We start from the raw sequence: 21,564 nt of genomic DNA on the forward strand, positions 1-21,564 counted from the left end.
ATGTATTCAAATAGCATATTAAAACGCGTGTACACGTGCTGAAATTGGCAATAATACTTATCTATCTTGACAACCTGTGTACATTTTCTTCCATTTTCAGAGGGGGCGTCTGGTAGCTCCCAGAACAGGTGTAGAGAATCTAAGAATGAGGGACCTTGCAGAAGCTGGTCCATACGCTACTTCTACGACCCCGCCCTCGGAAACTGTCGCCAGTTCTACTACGGAGGTTGTGGCGGGAACCAGAACAACTTCCGGTCAAAGTCCGAGTGTTTAAGTACATGCTACGGCTCTTGATGAGTTAGTGTTATATATTCATAAACTTGGTTTGAGGACTTCCTGTTGAATATTCATGATCTTGGTTTTGAGGACTTTCTGTTGAATATTCATGATCTTGGTTTTGAGGACTTTCTGTTGAATATTCATTAGATTTAAAACTATGTGCAATCGTTACGGTCATTTCCTGGCGTGATTCACAAACGTGTTTTTCGTGTGCATTATTGTTTGGTATCATGACCAGAAGAAATATATTCGCCAAGAGGAAACCTCACAGAGAAAATAGTCTACCTCACGGACCAGGTACCACACATCATGCTACAGACACTTAACAGCATAGGAAGAACGTAGCGCTGTTTGACATTGTACCAAGTAGAATATGTGCATATTCATGTTTTTCTCTGGAATTATTTAAATTTGAGCGTGAACTGAAAGGGTGAATTTCGCGAGGATATTAACAGGGGCACTCTGTCTCAAATACATTTCTTTCAAAGAATATTTTTTTCTCTCGAAATTCCGTTGCATTGTCAAATTTAAACAATCCACGAAAATAAACGATTGCACACAAGTCAGAGTTCATACATGAAAATATGAGTGGTTAACGTTGTTGGACATTGTGATACTGTCGGCAACAATTTATTATTTTTATAGATAGTTACGTGATCCTTGCAGTAATAGGAGCACTTTAACGTTATCTTCACTTTTATAACTGAAATATGTTGAACACAAGTAGAGACAAAAAATTAAACATTTGTATACATGTATATATTAGAATTATATATATTTTCAAAATCGGATAAACTAACTTTTTCTTCTTTTCTTGACATCTGTCTTAAATGATTCAACTTTTCTTCATATAATTAATCCCAATGCGTCACAATCAATCAAACGACCAAATACCTGGAACATACCACGTGTCTAATCAAGTAGAAAATTTATATCAATTATTCATCGCCATTAATTTCAACACTTACCAAAAAAAATTTGTTTGATATGGCTATGCATAAACTTAAAAGTATATTCAAATATATAATACAAAGTATTCTATACTGGAAAACGTAAATGAAAAGATTTGTTGCCAAATTATCTTGGTCCCCCCCCCCCCCCCCCCCGTAGACTGTAATGCTGTAATCAATGACAAAGAATTACAATCAATATAAATATTTTCTGCATTGTTTTATGTAAAACTTTTTGTAACATTTTTGTAACATTTAAACACGTGTCTCCGCCAGAGATATGGACCATTTTCGCTGCGATATACTAAGCTGCAGGTTTCAGGAACACCCTGGCTTTTAAATGTCCACAATGGTTGCTTGGCCATGATAAAAACACATCAATCTCATATTTTGTTCCCTATAAAATCATCAAACTAAGAAACTGTTCAATTGTTTTGCTTTACGGAATTTTTTAAATGCAGAAAAAAAAATGTATTTCAGTTGTTAAAATGCATCTATTATGGACTAAATTTTTTTCTTTTAAATCGGTTTATCCAGTTTGCTTCCTCCCCCCTTTCTAACGGTACAAGGGAGCTCCATATTTGTTTTCAAAATGCAAAATAAGACTCGTATCTAGATTCTCAAAATGCCTCTCTGATGGATAATAGATATTTCTGTAAAATTTCTTCATTTCTCTTTCTATACCACACTGGTGTACGGCAATACTCGGTACAATGGATGCATTGTTGCCTGTCCTTGGTTCTATATTCCCTTTCTTATTTGTTATTTACCCTCCGTTATGATTGATTTTGTAAATAACTTTTGTTGTATTTTGTTGATAATTTATTTTGTGATCAATGATATATAATGTTTGAAATCGTTCACACAATTTTTACGGATACATCACAATAATTTATGTTAGAGTGTTGATTTGTTTATTCAATAAAAAATTAAGTTATATGTAGCATGGGCTTTTTCTCTCGTTATCTTACATCAATTTATACAAATTTAAACTCTTTTTGTGTCATATTACACAATGCATTACATTTGATAAATTCTGCATAACATTCTTCTTTCAACATTTAAGGACCCTATAAAAATAAAACATCTCTCTCTCTCTCTGTTCTTTAATGACCAATATTTGGTTGAGAAGATGGATTCGCCATCTTATAAAAAAATAATTTCAATGAGAAACTCTCAATTTCACTGTGAATTTAGCATTGTCTGCCTGGCAATCAAATTAATTGGGGGGGGGGGGGGTTAGTTTAACACAGCAGAGGCTGTCAAACTACTCATAGTTCTGTAAACATTGATATTGATTAATCTTTAAAATACTTCATGAAAATAATTCTGTACTTCTTATTCATAACATTAAACTGAAGCCCGCCCTGAAATATTCATGCCTCGAGTATCCCAACAAAAGAAGAGAGAACTAATAATATGTTGATTTCTCTATTATTTTAATACCAAAACATGTTATGACAGTCAATTTACACCTCTTTAATTAATGTAACTCAGGAATGTTTCAAACTTAGTGCCTCCTTCAAACAATTAAATAAGTAACATAACATAATAAGATTTATAATTCATACTATCTGAGGTCTGTTACATGTATCATGCGATATGTATATTGCACAAATCTATTGCCCTACGTCAGCCATACACACCATATGTAACCAATGTCTACAGAATATAGTAAAAATGCCTGGTTAATCCTCGTTACTGGTTAATCCTCTTTACCAGTTAATCCTTATTACCAGTTAATCTCCTTTACCAGTTAATCCTCATTACTCGTTAATCCTCTTTACCGGTTTTCTTGGCATTCCTGGAGCATGTTGCCACGACTACAGCCACAATAAAAGCTATGACGGCCAATACAGCGCCCCCTATCAACAGGAAGTTACCACCTTCTGGGGACTGCAAGTTCTTCTGAAACAAAGATGAATTTCAATGTACATGTTTATACAGTAAATAAATTGTAAATGTATTCTATTGTATATAAAATATTTCTACTGTTCAACTAAATATTCTTCGAAGAGTTCATAAGGGGGCCACCACTGATATTCAAACAATATGAAAATTTCATCAGTCAGGATCCAACATATTTTAGGGACAAAAGATGAATTTAAAAGACTTCATTTAAATTTTTGGGATTTTTATCTTTTAGAACAGAGTGCCAATGGCATTTTATTTGTGATTTTGATGTGTGTGTATCTGTCTTTAAAAGCCTTATTTTCCCCCCTATAACACATTTAAATTGTGTTATATTTCAAATACTTAATGCTGTAGTGTGTAATGTTACATAGTCATGCAACACAAAGAACTGGGTATGGTAAACAGCAAAATCGGTCTTGTTTTCAAAATCAATGAAATTTTATGTGAAATATTTACCAAATGCACGTGAATTTTAGCAAATGGAAGTTATTTTCATACAGGGGGGTGTCCTACATGAATTATTCCGGCGAACATATTAAAGATATCATGTGTTTTTTCACATTTCGACATGGCCGATATGTAATGCTTAGCGTACCCAGTTCTTTGGACTAGTATTTTTAGTTGTGAAATGGAATTTTACACAATTCTTTTAATGTGGCATATGGTCCTTTTTTAATCTCTTTCAAGGAAAACTTGCGTATACTTATTAATAAACAATATTTATCTTCATAAAAACATCTTACTCATCCCGTACCCCTTCCCCCCCCCAAAAAAAAAAAAAGAAAAAAAGAAAAAAAAGGAAAAATAAAATAAAACAAGAGAAGTTTAACAATATTGTCACACTTAATGATGTTTTATAAGATTTATCCACATTAGTTTTTCTTAATTGCAGCCTGGCCTTAAAGATAGTAATGCAACAAGTCAAAACCCCAAACACTATACCATGGTACTGATGGTACATTCACTAACTAAACAATATCACTCCCAGTCTGGATTGACATACCTTCAAATAGTCCGCTATTGATTCTGTCAGTTTGTCACTGAAATAAAAATTGGTAAACTTTAAAAACTTGACCACTATTGACAGCGGGTATTCACAGATACGGCAAACTGAACTACTTGTTGTCTGAAAATTAAATACATGCTACAGCGCGAATTAGAATAATTATGGTTTAAACAATACACATAATTATATAGACGTGTGCCGATAATAAAATGTAATACATGTATATTGTAAATCAGCTGGTTTAGGAACAATTGGCAAACTGATCTATGTGCAACATGTAGCTCTAACTTAAATATTTTGATACCATTCAAAGTCAATCCATTCGGAGCAAAAAATTATCTGATCTGTTGAGTGGTATTACATAAAACATGTTATATTGCCTAATATGAATTATTGAATAAAAAATATTAACAATTTTTTTATATAAAGAACAATAACTCTTATAGTTTTAACAGTCTGAAGCCAGAAAAATTCTTACTTTTCCTTATCTAAATGGAAGTTCATCATATTGTAAAATGGATAAAATTGCGATGATGAATTGGCATAAAAACGTATAATTATAGGAGATACAATTTAAATAATCAAATATTGTGTGGCTTTAGCAAATATGACTTTCCATTTGACACAAATTGTGCATATATTCACTTTTAAATTATCTAAAAAAAAAAAAAACAACCCAAAAACAGTTACTGTATATTGTGAGAAAAAATAAACATAAAAACATATTCAAACCCAATAGAAATTTTCATTCAAACATTTTTGTTATGCAAACCTTTGTTATTTTAAACTATTATATAGCATAAAGTACTTGAAGATTTGAAAACAAATCCAAAAAGTTACCTGTATTATAAGTGTCCAATAAGTTTAAAAAACTGTCCATCATTTTAAAGAATGGACAGTGAAATCTGCCCAGTAAAACATAACGGATAGTAATTGTAAACTTATATATTGGACAAGTACAGGTGACGTGTAATAAAACAAATACCATGCAAAGCCATACATCTGAGAACAAAATGAAATTTAATTAAGCACGCTTCGAAATATAATAATCCAAATGAATTGACACACCTCTGTAAAATAATTCAAATGCACTGGTACATCAGTGGAAAATAATCCAAATGCAGTTGTATACATGTGTGGAATCAGGAAAATCCAGATTTGACTTTGCCTCCGTTTTCTTAGATAAACCACTCCGTATTAATCATCCAAATCCTGCTGATTCAGAGGTTTTAAAAACCTATTATTACCTCTTGACTGGCATTAATCATATCTTCATCAGAGATATCAGAAAAGACACAGTTCTGAATTAAAACAAAATCTGGCCCAGCCTCCATATCTCAGCCTCAAACTGCCCAGCCTCCATATGTCAGCCTCAAACTGTCCATTCTGTGAGAAAAAGAACTGATCTCGGCCCTTCGGGCCGAGATCAGTTCTTTCTCTCACAGAATGGACAGTTTTTGGCTTATATCCTTTACGGAAACGAAAAGATCTCGACTTACAACGCGGTAGGTATCGCTGGAACCCTGGCTCCCTCTACATTCTTGTACCAAGACGTGGCAAATGACACAAGGGACTTAACTCTGTAAACTTCTGATGACGTCTGAGAAATATAACTGTACATTTTCCCATGATGAAATCTGGAATGGAAAAAAAATTAGCATTAAAGTTATGTTAACACCCTATAGCTATTTATTATTGACAGATTTGACTGAGAGCATCTTAGCTAACTCATAGTTTATGGACAATATACTTTATCTAACATTACATGTTTATGTATGTAACAGATCTGAATCTTTTTTAAACTCAATATATGTGATGGAACATTATATATAGCATTAAGCTGACCCTAACTTGTTAACAATACAAAATCTACACTCTATTTAACAATGAACAGCATGAAGAGTTTAGACAGACTGCATGGTTCTCAACTGCACAGACGCTATACAAGAAAAACCTTTCTTTCATTTGATAAATAAATTAACAACCTTAAAAAAACTACAACTCGAAAATAGATCCCTGTAAACTTTTATATGTGTGCAAAAAATATTCGCTAAATTCATGAGTGTATCTTCATCTCGAATACATCTCGCCATGAACTAGTCAAAATAAGAGTGGTCACAAAATAAAGTTTTCATGAACAATAGTATACTACATAAAATTAACTTAGGTCCAGTAACATTATTGAGATGTATCTAATTTCTTGTCATAAATTGTAAAAATTACTGAAACTTTCTATAGAATGGGAATGGTCGGCTAACCAGACAATAATTGGGACAATCAAGGACGTTGAATCTCTCAGCGTTTTCTGACATTAACTGACTTACAAGTAGGTCGTAGGACAATCCTTGATGTGGAATCTCTCAGCCGTTTCTGGACTTTCCTCTACATTAACTTTGGCTACATTGGTCTTCTGTCTGATTCTGAAAATTTTAGACAATTATATTTAATATAAAGTTCAGAATGATGATATTATTGGTTCACTGTATACAATGGAGTGGTGAGGATTGTGGAGAGACTGATGGACATACTGGTACAAGTATTACAAAGAATTATAAACTGTGTATTCCTAATTAAACATGAGGAATTTATATCCGCGTGAAACCACAAGAAGCACCCCTTGCGGATATCAAAACCTCGCCATTATTATCCGAGAGTTAGGAACTGTAAGAAATATGGATAAATGTTCAGCATTATAAGAAAATTTGACAAAATATACTGATATTAATTTATTATCTTTAAACAATAAACAATAAAATTTGCACTGAATTATTATTTATTAGAAAACTTTTTAAGTTTTTTAAGTTTTGCAGATGTATTGAAAAGGTCTGAATCAAGCATTAAAGTGCTTGGTTCTTTACAAGAATGAACTCCCACATCTACTGAAATATCTGTAGTGTGAAGGTCTGAATCAGGCATGAAAGTGCTTGGTTCTTTACAAGAATGAACTCCCACATCTACTGAAATATCTGTAGTGTGAAGGTCTGAATCAGGCATTAAAGTGCTTGGTTCTTTACAAGAATGAACTCCCACATCTACTGAAATATCTGTAGTGTGAAGGTCTGAATCAGGCATTAAAGTGCTTACAAGTTCTTTACAACTTACAGAACTCCGGCACCTTCCAAGGCAGGTAAATACTCCGAACAGGAGTCCTTGTAGCTTTCAAATAAAAAGATAGTTATTACAATGAAATGAACTGATACTGAAAGTCATTTTAAACATTGCGACCCTCGAAGTGCAACAAACAACTTGTGTTTGTTACTCCTTATTTTGTGCATTTTGCTCTATTAAATTTTCATGGTCTATCTCGAACATAGCAAAAATTTTACAAAAACTTATACTTCTTGAGTTAAATTTGAAACTGATTGATACACTCTGCCTCTCTACATTAAGGAGGCTGCAGGGTCAACAAATTTGCCATCAGATCTTTCTAAAATTTCAAGACAAGATCTCTTTAGCTATAAACTAATATTTGCATTCCCATTGTTCTTTCCCACTGTAAGCCAATACGGAGGAGCTGCAATTATTTCTCTATAATCGCAATTGCTCTGTCAGTATACTATGACGTCATAAAGGTGTAACGTTATATATACTTTTCCATGACGTTATAGATTTAAACCACTATACGATACATCATGTGTTTTTCTCCAAGTCCATAAAATTGATGTATTTAATTAAAACATGTTTTTGATAACATTTTATAGGAATTACTGTTTTAACATATCATTGATTCTGTTAACAAATCTATATGAATTAAAAAGATACATTATGCAGTCTGAATGTATACTTTTGATGTAATAGCTAAATGTCAAGGTCTAGGCTAATACAGGGTATTTGCGAGTGGTAAAATGCAAATATAAGTAATAAACAACGATTATTTAGTGAACATGGCATTATGAATAGCAACTGCTCTGCTGGCATATTTTCCATGATGTTTATTTCTTAACTATTTACACAGAAAAAGTACATATATGTTACCTAAAAAATTTGGGCATTTTCCTATTTTCATATAATATAAAAGAGCTCTCCTTTCAAAGGAGATCAATACAGTCTACAAAAATAGCCACAATTATTGAGCCCTCTTAATCAAATAGTTTTCTATTGTCTTCTACTGGGAGAGCACTAGTGTTCTGTTTCCAAGAAAAATCTGGGTATTAAATGAGCTCCAGTCTGTTTGGCTTGTGCCTGACTAGAGACAGGTAAGCAATAAAAATTCTCTTCATTGACTGGGGGATGAGTACACCTGGGGGATTAATTGCGATTAGTACATACAACATAACCAGCCAGTCCCCAGTGGTAGCTCCGGTCGATGCTTGGGTCAGGTGTTCAAATGACGTGTCATCCAGTGTCTGCAGATTTACCTCCCTTGCCTGCTCTAGCCAACTCTGTACAGCAGGAGCAGCAAGTTCACCTGTAAAGTTAAGAGGAAAATCTGTCAATGTCAAATAATCATGGTTAATGTTAACGAGGTTAACATAACAATTATTTATTTATAATAGAATGTGGTAGGCAAAAACTTTTCTTTATTTTCATTGCAAGATTCGAAAAGGGAAATAACTCCATTTTATTATTTTAATCTAAAATATCGATATGACAATGAAATTTATCACTTTAAGTTAGCATTATGTGACTGTGTCAGTGAAGCAATGCTTTCATATTTTGTTATCAGACTAATTTTGATGTCAATGTAAAACTGAATATTCTGAGTTGGACCATAAATTAATAATTTAATATGTTTAAGGAATATAATATGTCCTGATAGGGCAACAGGTTCTTAAATATACACATAGTGGACATTGGCTGACTGTAGGTACATTGCAGCTCAGTGGAAGAGCTCGTGATTAGAGTTGCAGGGTCTCAATTCCCCATCCAGCTGTAACGTTTTCAATACATCCTCCCTACTATATTCAATGAACCCTTGGGACACTTACCATCATACATAGCGGGTACCTGACTCCTGTAGAACATAAGCTGGGGGTAGGAGATCACTCCTAGAGAGGCCGCTAGATTCCTGTCTGTGCATGTCACTCGAACCACCTCTGAAATACAAAGTACGATGTACGACGTATAGAAATACTGTGGAATTATTAGAATTCGTGGTGGCTCAATTTTCGTGCTATTCTTGGGTAGACCTTCCCCATGAATTTACATGCTTGATGAAAACTAATCACAAAAGATCTAGTTTTCTGACTGAACTGAAAAGCGAGGCATCTACGAAATTACATCCCGGTGAATAAGCAAAAAACCACTAATTCACAAAAAATGCCCCCCATGAATTTAAATGATTCCATAGTAAGCACATTGACTTCGGACCAAAAAAAACATTTGAATGCAGGCAACAGATACATGTAGCTCATCTGAAGGGGACCTCACTTAGACTAGATTCATGGGAAAATTCATATTGGGCTCTTGTACCTGCATTGAAATGTATGATAACGGAATAATATCAGCTGAAGGTATCCAAATTACTGGAAGTACATCCCAGACTGGTCCACTGTTCAGTGACTGGCAGACCAGTTTGAATACCAGTGCCGGATAGTTCAGCTGGTAGAGCACCTGACTAGAGATTCAGGGGTAAGTCATTATACCTCCAATCTTATAACTCATTCATAGGTTGTAAAAAAAAGTTAATTAAATGGATGGGGAGAAATTACCCAGGACTCCTTAGTTAAAAAAACCAATGCTCTACCGACTGAGCAGCAGCTAAAGGGTTAAGGTAGTTTGTATGAGTAGAAGTGTGGCAGTACTGAGCCCATATACACATCAATGAATTTCTTTTCCCTTCTTTTTTGAGATTTCTATCCTCAGTCTATAGAAATCTCACAACAAATGCTTCAATGTACTCCATGTGGGTTATTTTGCAGGGCGCCAATGAAATCGAAGAGGAGAAATTATCAATTATAATAGACCTGAACCTGGAATCCTTAATTTACTTTTAAAACTTGAATGTTCTTGCCAAACTGAGCTAAAAGGGTTAACCCCCTATAGTCTGTCCCAAGTTATTGCTTCCATCACTTTTTGATAAAAATACACAAACCTGTGAAAAAAGTACAGTTGTAATCGATGAAATGGAAAATATCCAAGATAACTTCATTGACAAATTATCCTTTTCACTCATAAAAGTTTACAGGAACGAAAACAAATTTCTTACGGACATTTATAATGGGAAATGTTTACATTTTTTCTCCATTCGGAAGTACTCAGGACACCTCGTGCAATTTTTCAACATTATCATCTGGGCTTATTAATGGCTGATGCAATGCAAAATCTCCATAGACTTTCTATTTTTGGATGCGTATTATTGAAACCTGAAGCGGTATAGTGGACATTTCAAAACAGATAATCTGGACATTTTTCATATTAGTGGATGAACGTAGTTTGAGCTTAAAGGTATTTATTATTATCGAAATATCAAGCGATAAGTGGTGGAAGCAAAAACCCGGGACAAAGTAGAGCTAGTGCTAGTAGGAGCATTACAGTTACTGCATGAGCCTAAATTATAATACACATTTATAACATTGATTTAGAATACCTTGATCATACAAGTCAGGTGTTTCTATCTTTGAAAGAACCTCTTCTGCTGCTCTATTGGTCTCACTGTTTCCATTCACTGTCAACATGGTAAACATGTCATTTGACACAATATTCTATTCATGATTGTCATACCCATCAAAACAACTTTTTAAAACAACATTGATAATTTGTCTGTTAAGAGTTTGAATATTGATATTTTCTCTATTTACTTGACAGTTAAAACATAAAAATATATATTGATTCCTTAATTGAATGCAGAAGACTATCAAGAAACCAATTAATTTTCAACCCGCATTTCCTCGACAATCAATTTAATGTTAAATAAGCAACTTACTGAATAAAACTAGTACATATTTATTGACTTCAACCTCTCTCTTTATCTCAGATGCAGTTATGGAATTGATGGCATCCGATTTTGCGGCGAAAATTATCACAAGACAAACGTAACACAGCATATGTAATTTCATCGAACTTGTACACGTGTTTGTCATTTTTGTCTGTTTATATCGCGATACAAGCGGCCCTATAATCCATTCGGAGCACATCAATGACATCTAATCGTAAGTACTCGGCCGTTTCCGCTGTCGAAAAATACGTGTTATTTTTCGCCAGCGGAAATGGCCGAGTACGTACGATTGCATTAACATCGGGCATTCTCTAGACTTTACGTAACCTGTTATGTAAACATACGGCACTCGCTCAACTTGAAGTATTTCCGGGGTATTCCACTTTGAACATTTCCTTCTCTCCAACAATCTCGTGATATACCTCCTGTCCCAGCAGCTCTCTGCCTTGAAAAGTTCTGGTAAGTCGTTTAACATTCGGAGATTGGCTACTTTTCATTAGATTTATTACTATTTTTAATTTAGCCAAAGGGCAGGGAAACTCTGTTCGTAATGTCGCCATTTTGGGTAATAACCCATTAGAGTGATTGACTCATTCAAACCCCCCTTTATTTTGGTTGTTAAATTAGCGAACTGTTTATATATAGATAGATTTATGTCTTTTATGTATCTTCTCTGCTGAAATATAGTTTTTGATCAAATGGACCTTGGGTAACACGAGAAATCAAAATGTACCGGCATCGTAAAAACTTGGGGTGGATCAACAATTTTTGTCTTCAGGTATTGTACATGTTTATAATAGCATGGTATATATTTTGCCACGACTACTATTTTCTAATAGAGACTTTAGATTATTCATGTCATTATAGCTGCTGCAATAGATAAGAAATTTCTTAGTTTTGTTTCGGATATATAGCTTTAAACTACAGTAATTTTCCTCTTGCACAGCCCCTACTTTCATTCATGTATACATGTGTTTAGGGATGGGTCCAGAAAGATACACTGAAGGACCAGATGAGACTCTGAAATCTCTAATCAGGGGCTCTACCCACTAAGCTACATCATGTATATTGTGGAGGTGTTCACTTTAAACTGGCCTTAAACCTCCACACATTTAACAGCTGACTTTGTCTAGTATTTTATTGTATTTTAATACACATATATAATGTGTACATCATGATGATGATGTTATTATGATGCAATAACGATGTAGGTATACCAGGCTTTTGTAAGGAGATATTGATGCCATTTACTCATCAAACAAAAATATAATCTTTATATTTACCGAACAATATCAGACCCTCAATGGAGAGGAGATAAACATGGACAATCTTGTACTATCTGCGTCGTGACCAACACTGTGAAAATCATGCAGTAATTGACAACAATCCAACATAATATTCCACATGTTGCATGTTTTCAATTTCTATTTTTTAATGCACAATCATTTGAAAATGATTAAGGAAACTCTATATGCTAATTCCTACAAGGAAATGGATTTTGGAGACTCTGGTGTCGCATGTCTGATTGTCAATGACACGGCCGTCAGAGAGAAGTTGTTTGACACAGTTAGAGCAACCACTCGCTAACGCTCATCCCCCTCTCCCTGGGGTTAAACTATACTCCCTCTCCTGCCAGTGTCAAACTATTACCCCCTTCTTCTGGGGTTAAACTATACCCCCTTTCCCTGCCTCGGTCAAACTTTGAAATACCTCTTTTGCCTGCCCGCTTGAAACTATACCCCCTTTCCCTTCATGTGTCAAACTATTACCTCCGTCCTCTGGGGTTAAACTATACTCCCTTTCTCAGCAAGTGTCAAACTATACCCCCTTTCCCTTACTATGTCAAACTATAATCCCCTTCCTCTGCTCTCTGGGGATAACTATACTCCCTTTCCCTGCCTGAGTCAAACTATACCCTCTTTCCCTGTCCGCTTCAAACTATATTCCCTTCCCCTGGGGTCAAACTATACCCCCCGCCCCCCCCCCCCCACCCTTTACCTGCCCGGGTCAAACTATAACCCCCTTCTTCTGGGGATAAACTATACTCCCTTTCCCAGCCAGTGTCAAGCTATACCCCCATTCCCTGCCCGCTTTAAACTAAACCCCTTCCCCTGGGATCAAACTATAACCCCCTTCCCTATTGGTTAAAATATACCCTCTTATTATTGGGTCAAACTTTACCCCTCCCCCCTTTCCCCTGGAGTCAAACTATGCCCCCTTTCTCCCATGGAGTAAAACCTTTTACTTACCCACCCCCTTTCTACACATCAAATTACTTTCAAATTCAAAGGTTCAGAAATGGATGCCAGATGCAGACAGAAAGCAACAGGAAAGAGGGATGGAGTTTGAGGGGGGGGGGGGGGTCTGACCTCTCTAGTTATTTACAAAAGAACAGACTTAATGGGTCCCTTCCACCCCCCCCCCCCCCCCTCTTTAAAAAAAAAACACAATGCTACATCATGCCTAGATTTGAAATTATCTAATTACTTTTGTTCACATGATAATTCACCAACTGGACCTTTGGACTTTCTGAACTTAAATAGTCAGACTCACAAATAGATATATATGGATTTAAGGAGTTGTAGAGATTAGTCACCTTATAAAGCTGGAGTACTCTGTAAATTAACCCTGCCCAGTGCTGAGATTGCGTGGGTGGAGGGGGGTGGTAAGTAGGTCAGCATTGACCCACTTCTGTGAGGGTCCAGTGATGATGATGACTCAGTTGTATGGTCAGTAAACACCCCCTCTCCTAATTCATACACCCATGTCCTTCTAAATATCACCTGCATATTTCAGATCGAAGTTTGAAGTTTTTGTATTAAAGTTGACAAATTTAGGAAAATGCCATTTGTTTGAAGTTAGTGACAAATTCCAAGAAGAGTACTGGTACTATAATAGTGAGAGCTGTTTATATACACTGTACAGTAATTAATATACGTGATACATATAGACAGGTTCCCCAACCAGTCATTATACTATGGTGTAATACGGAAGTCTTTCCGTGTACAACCGCTGTCGTGGCATAAACGGTACTCATACATGCACCACTCTCAATGGCAAAGACAAAATATTAATAATATCAACTTAAACATTAGGGAAAAAAGGGATTAGATCATTCCATATTCCATTCAGTCAAGACACAGACAGGTCTATGATGTACATGTATGATTAAACATTGAGGTGTCAGCAAGATTCTGCTGATCAGAACATATTATTTTTTTTTTACACATTTATATAACTGTAACGATAAACTGCTCAACTATTTGCAAATTTTGAAGGAGAAAAACGATAACACTTCAATCTTTTAAGATTTTATAATTTTCTTAAAACACTTGTCTTAAGAGAAAGAAATAGATTAGGTATTAGAATGTGATTGCTATCCTACAGTACTTCAAATTTCCACAAACTTAAGGTACTTGAACTTAACAAACTTAAGGTACCAAACACTTAAATCAATTAGTGTTACTTAGCCAAATGTGAGTGCATTTAAGAAAGTGTCTAATGGTCAGTGTATAGACACTGAAGCACAGATGCTTGGATTAATTAGTATTAGGCCAAAAAAAAAATATTCATGTTTCCTGTCACCTGACCAAAAAAATTAGGGTAGGTAGGTAGAAAAAAAATTTATTTTTAAAAAATATTTTATTTTTAAAAACTTCAAGAATGTGTGTTATAATAAGAAAAAAGTATGTTCACAGTGTACAGTATGTTAATGATGATTCAAAGTTTCCAAAGGTCTATGTATTATTATGCATGTAATGTATAGAAAACAACCTGCATGGGGAAAAAAATCGATTTTTTTAAAATTAAAAATAAAAACTAATATTATTTGCAAAATTTAATCTACATGTGTTTGAATGTATTTATCCTTTTCTGGATAAATATTTCTGTTTTAGCTGTCTAAGCTTATTGTCAATATCAAATCAGTGTCTGTACTTTCGTGTATTTGGGGTATTAGTCCAACCCTTTGACCCACTTACTATCGTACGTTTTTATGTAGAGGATCTGTTTAATTTTCAAGATAATATAGACAGCAGTTTTATGATAATTTTAACATTTATTGCAGTTATTACCTAATAACAGGTTATTAACTAACTGTTATATCAGGATTCAAAGTAATAAACATCGTTTTTGTAATTTCCAATGCACAGTATGTTGTTGCATCACCCGTATTTATAAACCCTGAAAATAAGATAGTTGCAAGTTATACTATAACCGCAAGGTTAATTTATGCAGTAAAAATGTCTGTATATTAGTTTACTATCATTATTTTGCCAGTGAGGTCAGTTTACACGATTGTGAATTTAGAAGACCGGGCACTTTCACTTCTCTTTTTGAGGAAATTCTGGCGAAGTTACCGATCACCATCATGATCACAAAAAAAACTTTTAGGGTCGGGGGGTAAAAGATAGGGTCGGTCGGGCGACAGGAAACGTGAATAATTTTTTTTTAGGCCTTATTTAAGGAATGAATTCAATATTTATTTGTTTTATACGATATAAAATGGTTTGGGGCAGTTTGCGGTTTATAAACCGCAAAGCGATTTATAAAAAAGCATAAACTGTTTCAGACCTTTTTATATCATATAAAACAAATAAATATTGAATTCATTGCTTAAAATTTAATTTTTTTACTCTTCATTGTAGATAAAAACGGTCATTTGACCTTTAAAATGACGTAAAATTGTACAAAATTCAAACGTAATGTCAGGCGTATGGATACGTTTTTGACGTTAGTCTTACTATGACGTAGGCAACATTCTTTATACGATATAAAATAATTTTTTAGCCAATCAGAAAGTGCGTTACAACCAGACTGAGAATTAAATTATATACATGTAGCATAGAAATGTCACCATTAGGCTAAAATTAATCAACTTATACTTCTATCACCAAAGAGTTTTTGTATGTAAACATTGATATGATTCTATACCATATGAATATTATACATGTACCATCAAAATGTCACCATTAGGCTAAAATTAACCAAGTTATACCTCTATCACTAAAGAGCCTTTGTTTGTAACATTGATATGAAACTTTTAACAGGTGGGGCAACAATTGAAAGGGGTCAATTTTTACATAGGAATAAATAATGATTAATACAATATGTATACTATAGATAAAGATAGTGTATGGTTAATTTACATGACTACACATACTTAATAACTGGACATTGCCCATACAGCATATTACAGATGATAACTGGGCATTGCCCATACAGCGTATTACAGATGACATTCAATACAACACATCAGTGTTATTATTTTACAGTATGTGTCGTAGTCAGATACACTTATTTATACCTGGTACAGTAGTCTGAACAGTCATAATTATTAATTAACATTGTACATGTAGATATAGTTTAATATTGTACAACGCTTGTAGCACAATACTTGGTACTGTGACAATATGCTGCCTGTACAGTTCATCAGTATAATCATCATGTACATGTATTATACATATGCCTCCTTCACTGCGCAGTAAGATAATACATTATTTAGTATAATTAACACGTACATATATTAAATATGGTTGTAGCGGGCGATCACCGACTATTTAACTTAGTCTCCTGGACCAGCAGGAAACGACCGCCCCAGACACAGGAAGTCTTACCAGGGACATGATTGTACTGTCAGACGACCGAGAGCTCAAACCTTTCACTATCATTATCATTGTGTGTATTATATAGTCAGAGTTTACATAGGTACGTGTTCAGTTTTAAGTTTACAAGGGTCTTACTTGGGGACACATTATGATGATCTATCAGGATTCTGCAATAAGTACTAATAACTGGGCTACATGTCGACGGATTAATTAGGGTGCGTATGCAACTATGCATGTAGTTTTAATTAACATGTTTAAAGGATTTATGCTACATACCAATAACTGGGGTACATGTCTAGATATTTATGTTTGTGTATACATGAAGTTTACATGACAGTATATTATTCTGTTAAAGGGTTATGTGCTGTATCCAAATAACTGGGGTACCACCTGTCTCAGTTAATATACATTTGATTAGTTTGTTTATATGCATCATGAACATGTATTTTACTTGTATATTACTATGCTGCAGGGCCATAGTAGTTGTTTCAGCAGCAGGTGATTCCATATCACTGAATCTGTGTATGTACACATGTATGTACACATGTTTGTACACATGTATGTACACATGCATTAGGATGTTACATGTATGTATCTAGTGCTGTACATACATGTATAGCAGCTGGTTGGTGAATCCATCTATTTTGTTTGTACACATCAATTAGATACATGAACTTATCTTACTAGCTACATGTAGCCACATGTATCTAAACAATGAATGCTATTTGTCCTACCCTTATACTGTAACTATATACCTAGCCACATGCTACATGTAATTTGCTGTGTTGCGTCGTGTAAGCCTCTCCTACCCTTATACTGTAACTATATACCTAGCCACATGCTACATGTAACTTGCTGTGTTGCGTCGTGTAAACTTGTCACACCAATGTTTACGAGTACTACTCAGGCTCAGTCATAACCAGAATTTTCAAGTCACTGAGCTTGGTCCAACTCAAATCCTTAATAGAAAAGGGCATATTAAACTTGAGGTCAAAACTCAGACTTTTCTGGCTTAGTATTGACTCGCGGAAAATTGGTGACGACAGGGCAAGGTGTCCATTTTTGAGGACACGAAAGGTGTATAATTATATTGAGATTTAGTCAATGTGCATTTAAATAAGGATTTGGAGTTCTTATGGGGAAGTATTATCTGCTTGTGTACATACAAAATTATTAATCATCATTGAGAGTTTAGATTTTTTAAATTTTAGGTTTTTGAAATTTGATTAGGAGACAACTTTCAAATAAAATGTAAAGGTGAAAAAGGTGAAAGTTTTTTAAATTCCTAGGATGAATGAAATACTTTGCCAGGGGAGAGCACCCTATGCTTAGATTTTCTGATCAAAGATTATCAGAGAAAATCGCGGGAATCTAATCGCGGTCTTGACTCGAGTGTTCCCACAGTGTAACATACGGTGGAATCCTTTATCAGTGTTGTCGATCTAGGCATGGGGGTAAAACACAAGCCTCAATTTTAATTTGGTTTCTGTTCTTCATCCATCGCTTTTTTAATTTTTTTATGAATTCTTTTTCAAAACATTGACATTTTAAGAATGTACAGGTGCATTATTTTTGATGCGCTCTGTAAAATAATGCACATATGTTGATGCTATCACTGTAAGGAGCAATGGGTACAACATGTATGATATTCCCGGAGTCTGTTAACACTCTATGTGTTTATATAGAGATTGTATGGCTAGTATAACATGTATAAAGCCCCCCAGTTACTGCATAAAGTCGTGTTGTTTTGGGTCATACATGCTTTTCTGTGAAGCTCAGGCTGGTCTTTTCTTCCTATAGCACTGTCAAATAACCAGGGTTTGGGGGGGGGGTGCTAATATTCCTCTAATTGCTTCCTATCCTCCATTTAATATGGTTTGTGTTTATTAGAAGGGGAGGGTGTCAGTTCTTTTTTTTTTTATCATTCAAGAATTCATATAACATAAATCATAATAAATTGCATATTAACTTGATAAATATGAGAGAGAGAGAGAGAGAGAGAGAGAGAGAGAGAGAGAGAGAGAGAGAGAGAGAGAGAGGTGTCAGTTGTTAGTGTAATTGGTATTGGATTGTGTGGTTTGACGGTCTTATGTAAAGGAGCAGGGAGGGAGGGCGTTATATATTGTTACAGTAGCTTATAAAGACAAACCGAGTATTCAATATTCAGTAATATAGTGCTATTTATAAAAATATGTTGAAATGGCATTTCTCAATTCATGATAGTTAACACGTAATATATATATGTATATTGACTATAAGTACATATAGTTACTAATAGTTAGCACTATATAATGGCCTCAGTGACATTGGAATAAATCACCAGGAATGTAGAGTTCAGCACTTACACAGCCACAGTGACATTTCACTTATAAATGGATTGGTTTTCCTTGTTAGTATATGTGTGTCCGTGTGCAGTGACTGATAATGATGATGATGCATAGAATTGATAATTCTGATGATTCTCAATCTTTAGATTTCCTTGTGTGTGTCCACGTGCTATGACTGTACGTGTGCAAATGCTGATTATTGATAAGTTTGATGATTCTCGACCTTTATTAGTGCAAATTAACGCCTAAATGTACATAAGTCGGGGAGGGGGGGGGGGGGGGGGGTACTTCTTTTTTATTGTTATGACTTTATCAAATCATTACAATGGTTATTGAACACCTAACATTCAGACAATATTTTTTTTTTTCAACAATACATTTGTTTTTGTTTTCTGATGATTTCAGTAACAATGTACATGTAACAGCAAGTACTTCATTTTGTACAAGTATCGCCTGTTGCTGAAAATCAAAACCAGGTGAAACACTTGTTTATAGTAACAGTAAAACAAAGACTGTGTGATATGGAGATAATATTTGAGTAGCATCAGGCCTATTTATAAATGTACAGGTTATCTTCACCACATGAGTCATCTATGATGGGTATTTTATATTGTAGGACCATAAGAGTTTTTGACCAATGGAAGCTGAGCTTTAGACCCTGCAGTGTGACTGATCCCCATCAGGTACAAGTTACATTCCCATGATGCACTGCTGCACAACTCTTATAGGAAGAGCGGAGAACCAGTCTATCAGCTAAGGAGAACCAAACCTGAGAAAAAAAGACAAAAAAAATCTAAAGACAGTAGCTCTTTCCAAGATAGCTTAATGATCAAAGAGAAATAACTCTATCCAAGGAGAATAACTCTAGACTAGCTTGGTGATATAACTTCAAATCAAAGGGAAGTAACTCTATCCAAGGAGAGTAACTCTGGCTGAGACAGGTTTGAAGATCCAAGGGAAGTAACTCAATCCAAGGAGAGTAACCCTGGCTGAGATCAGTATGGGGGACGGACTGTTTTCTCTGATGACCTGCTGTGTTGCAGAGCAACCTCAGCCCACAGTGAGTCTCCTTTATTACTGTAAGGGGGAGTAAAGGGTGGGGGTGGGGTGTGTCGGTATCATAATTTTGTCTTTTAGAATTTCTTTTCACTTGATATGCCTTCATGGCCTTTACATATATGTGCTTTCCTGGCTTCCTAACAATAGTGAATTATCCTCTATTTTTTTTCTTTGGATTTGATAAAAAACAGCAGAATTGTACAATAAGAAGTTTATAGTTAGTACTGTACTGGTATGTCATATTCCCCTTATTCGCCTTCATGGCTTTGAGAAGGATTTAACTTAATTTATATTTTTTTATGTGTTTTTATTCTATTTGTGAAATGGGCATTATGGCTAATATGTTGTCTAAAAAAAGGAACCAAAGATTAGTAAGATTAGTAAAATGGTTAAATCATTGAATATGATAATTGTAGAATCTCATTGTTATTTATGCTTCCTCCTAGAAGAGGCGGAGAAGAATTGACGCCACAATGATAGGGAACCCCACAGACTTCCGTCACACAGGCCATATAGGATCAGGCGAGATGGCTACTAAGCAAAATGTTTGTGTGAGTAAAGAGAGAGAGAAAGAGAGAGAGAGAATAAGAGCAATTGGTAGGATGAATGCCAGAAAAAATGTTTGAGGATAGAAAGAAAAAAAGAACTATGTAAGGAGAAGCTGACATGTAAAGACATAAGGAAAGAGAAAAAGAAAAGAAGATAAGAGAATGGGAGATATTTCAGTAGCTAAAATAAAAAAAGAAGAGTTTTGCAGGGAGATATATTACAATAGTGAAAGAGAGATATCAAACTGATTTTCTTTATGTTGTTCTTATGTATTAAATTTGACATTGGTTTTGCCTGTACATATATTTGTTGTTTATTTGTTTAGCTTTCTTCATTACAAAACCAAATGAAATCCAAAGGAGGTTATGATCACACATCTCCTGTGGACATCCATTTAAATGTAGTGGATTTACCAGACAGAAACAATAGATAGGTATGTCAACATCTCAACTGTAAACATCTCTACTGTAAACATCTCTACTGTTAACATCTCTACTGTTAACATCTCTACTGTTAACATCTCTACTGTTAACATCTCTACTGTAAACATCTAAATGTAAACATCTCAACTGTAAACATCCCTACTGTTAATATCTCTTCTGTAAACATCTCTACTGTTAACTCTCTATTGTTAACATCTAAACTGTAAACATCTAGATGTAGTCAATATACTGGACACAATAGATAGGTATGTCAACATCTCCACTGTAAACATCTCTACTGTTAACATCTCCACTGTAAACATCTCTACTGTAAACATCTAAATGTAGTCGATATACTGGACAGAAACAATAGATAGGTATGTCAATATCTCACATGTAAACATCTCCACTGTAAACATCTCTACTGTAAACATCTAAATGTAGTCGATATACTGGACAGAAACAATAGATAGGTATGTCAATATCTCACATGTAAACATCTCCACTGTAAACATCTCTACTGTAAACATCTAAATGTAGTCGATATACTGGACAGAAACAATAGATAGGTATGT

General features: G+C 34.7%; 3 protein-coding genes across 6 annotated transcripts in view; 2 read left to right on the plus strand and 1 right to left on the minus strand.

Moving 5' to 3' along the window:
• LOC105322720 (homeobox protein 5) overlaps positions 1-2,173 on the plus strand; it is a 28,301-nt gene extending 26,128 nt beyond the window's left edge. For all 4 annotated transcript variants that reach the window (XM_066074469.1, XM_066074485.1, XM_066074475.1 and 1 more), the window contains one exon: positions 101-2,173. In XM_066074469.1, coding sequence (XP_065930541.1) covers positions 101-294 — 194 coding nt within the window. In that variant the 3' untranslated portion in view covers positions 295-2,173. The remainder of the gene's footprint in view (positions 1-100) is intronic.
• Positions 2,174-2,651: 478 nt separating this feature from the next.
• Positions 2,652-11,205, minus strand: LOC105322719 (thioredoxin domain-containing protein). The gene is made up of 9 exons (XM_066074494.1): positions 11,015-11,205; positions 10,679-10,756; positions 9,078-9,185; positions 8,419-8,557; positions 7,252-7,305; positions 6,474-6,569; positions 5,649-5,786; positions 4,147-4,183; positions 2,652-3,137 (listed from the first exon to the last, which is right to left on the minus strand). Exons 1-9 carry the CDS (start codon positions 11,169-11,171, stop codon positions 3,003-3,005), a joined length of 942 nt encoding a protein of 313 aa, XP_065930566.1. The 5' UTR covers positions 11,172-11,205; the 3' UTR covers positions 2,652-3,002.
• A 123-nt stretch (positions 11,206-11,328) lies between these two features.
• Positions 11,329-21,000, plus strand: LOC105322717 (CDC42 small effector protein 2). The gene is made up of 4 exons (XM_066074498.1): positions 11,329-11,485; positions 19,576-20,019; positions 20,465-20,569; positions 20,893-21,000. Exons 2-4 carry the CDS (start codon positions 19,960-19,962, stop codon positions 20,998-21,000), a joined length of 273 nt encoding a protein of 90 aa, XP_065930570.1. The 5' UTR covers positions 11,329-11,485; positions 19,576-19,959.
• The last annotated feature ends 564 nt before the right edge of the window (positions 21,001-21,564 follow it).

This window comes from Magallana gigas, chromosome 1 (assembly GCF_963853765.1).
Source record: "Magallana gigas chromosome 1, xbMagGiga1.1, whole genome shotgun sequence".
NCBI classification, from domain to species: Eukaryota; Metazoa; Mollusca; class Bivalvia; order Ostreida; family Ostreidae; genus Magallana; species Magallana gigas.

Excerpts from the sequence above, each read along its gene's own strand:
- LOC105322717 (XM_066074498.1), top strand. The coding sequence starts at position 19,960 with ATGGGGGACGGACTGTTTTCTCTGATGACCTGCTGTGTTGCAGAGCAA. Across the intron at positions 20,020-20,464 it reads CAGAGCAACCTCAGCCCACA|AAGAGGCGGAGAAGAATTGA; the intron begins GTGAGTCTCCTT and ends GCTTCCTCCTAG. Across the intron at positions 20,570-20,892 it reads CTACTAAGCAAAATGTTTGT|CTTTCTTCATTACAAAACCA; the intron begins GTGAGTAAAGAG and ends TTATTTGTTTAG.
- LOC105322719 (XM_066074494.1), bottom strand. The coding sequence starts at position 11,171 with ATGACAAACACGTGTACAAGTTCGATGAAATTACATATGCTGTGTTAC. Across the intron at positions 9,186-10,678 it reads ACCTGACTTGTATGATCAAG|AGGTGGTTCGAGTGACATGC; the intron begins GTATTCTAAATC and ends TTTGTATTTCAG. Across the intron at positions 7,306-8,418 it reads GGGGACTGGCTGGTTATGTT|CTACAAGGACTCCTGTTCGG; the intron begins GTATGTACTAAT and ends TTTATTTGAAAG.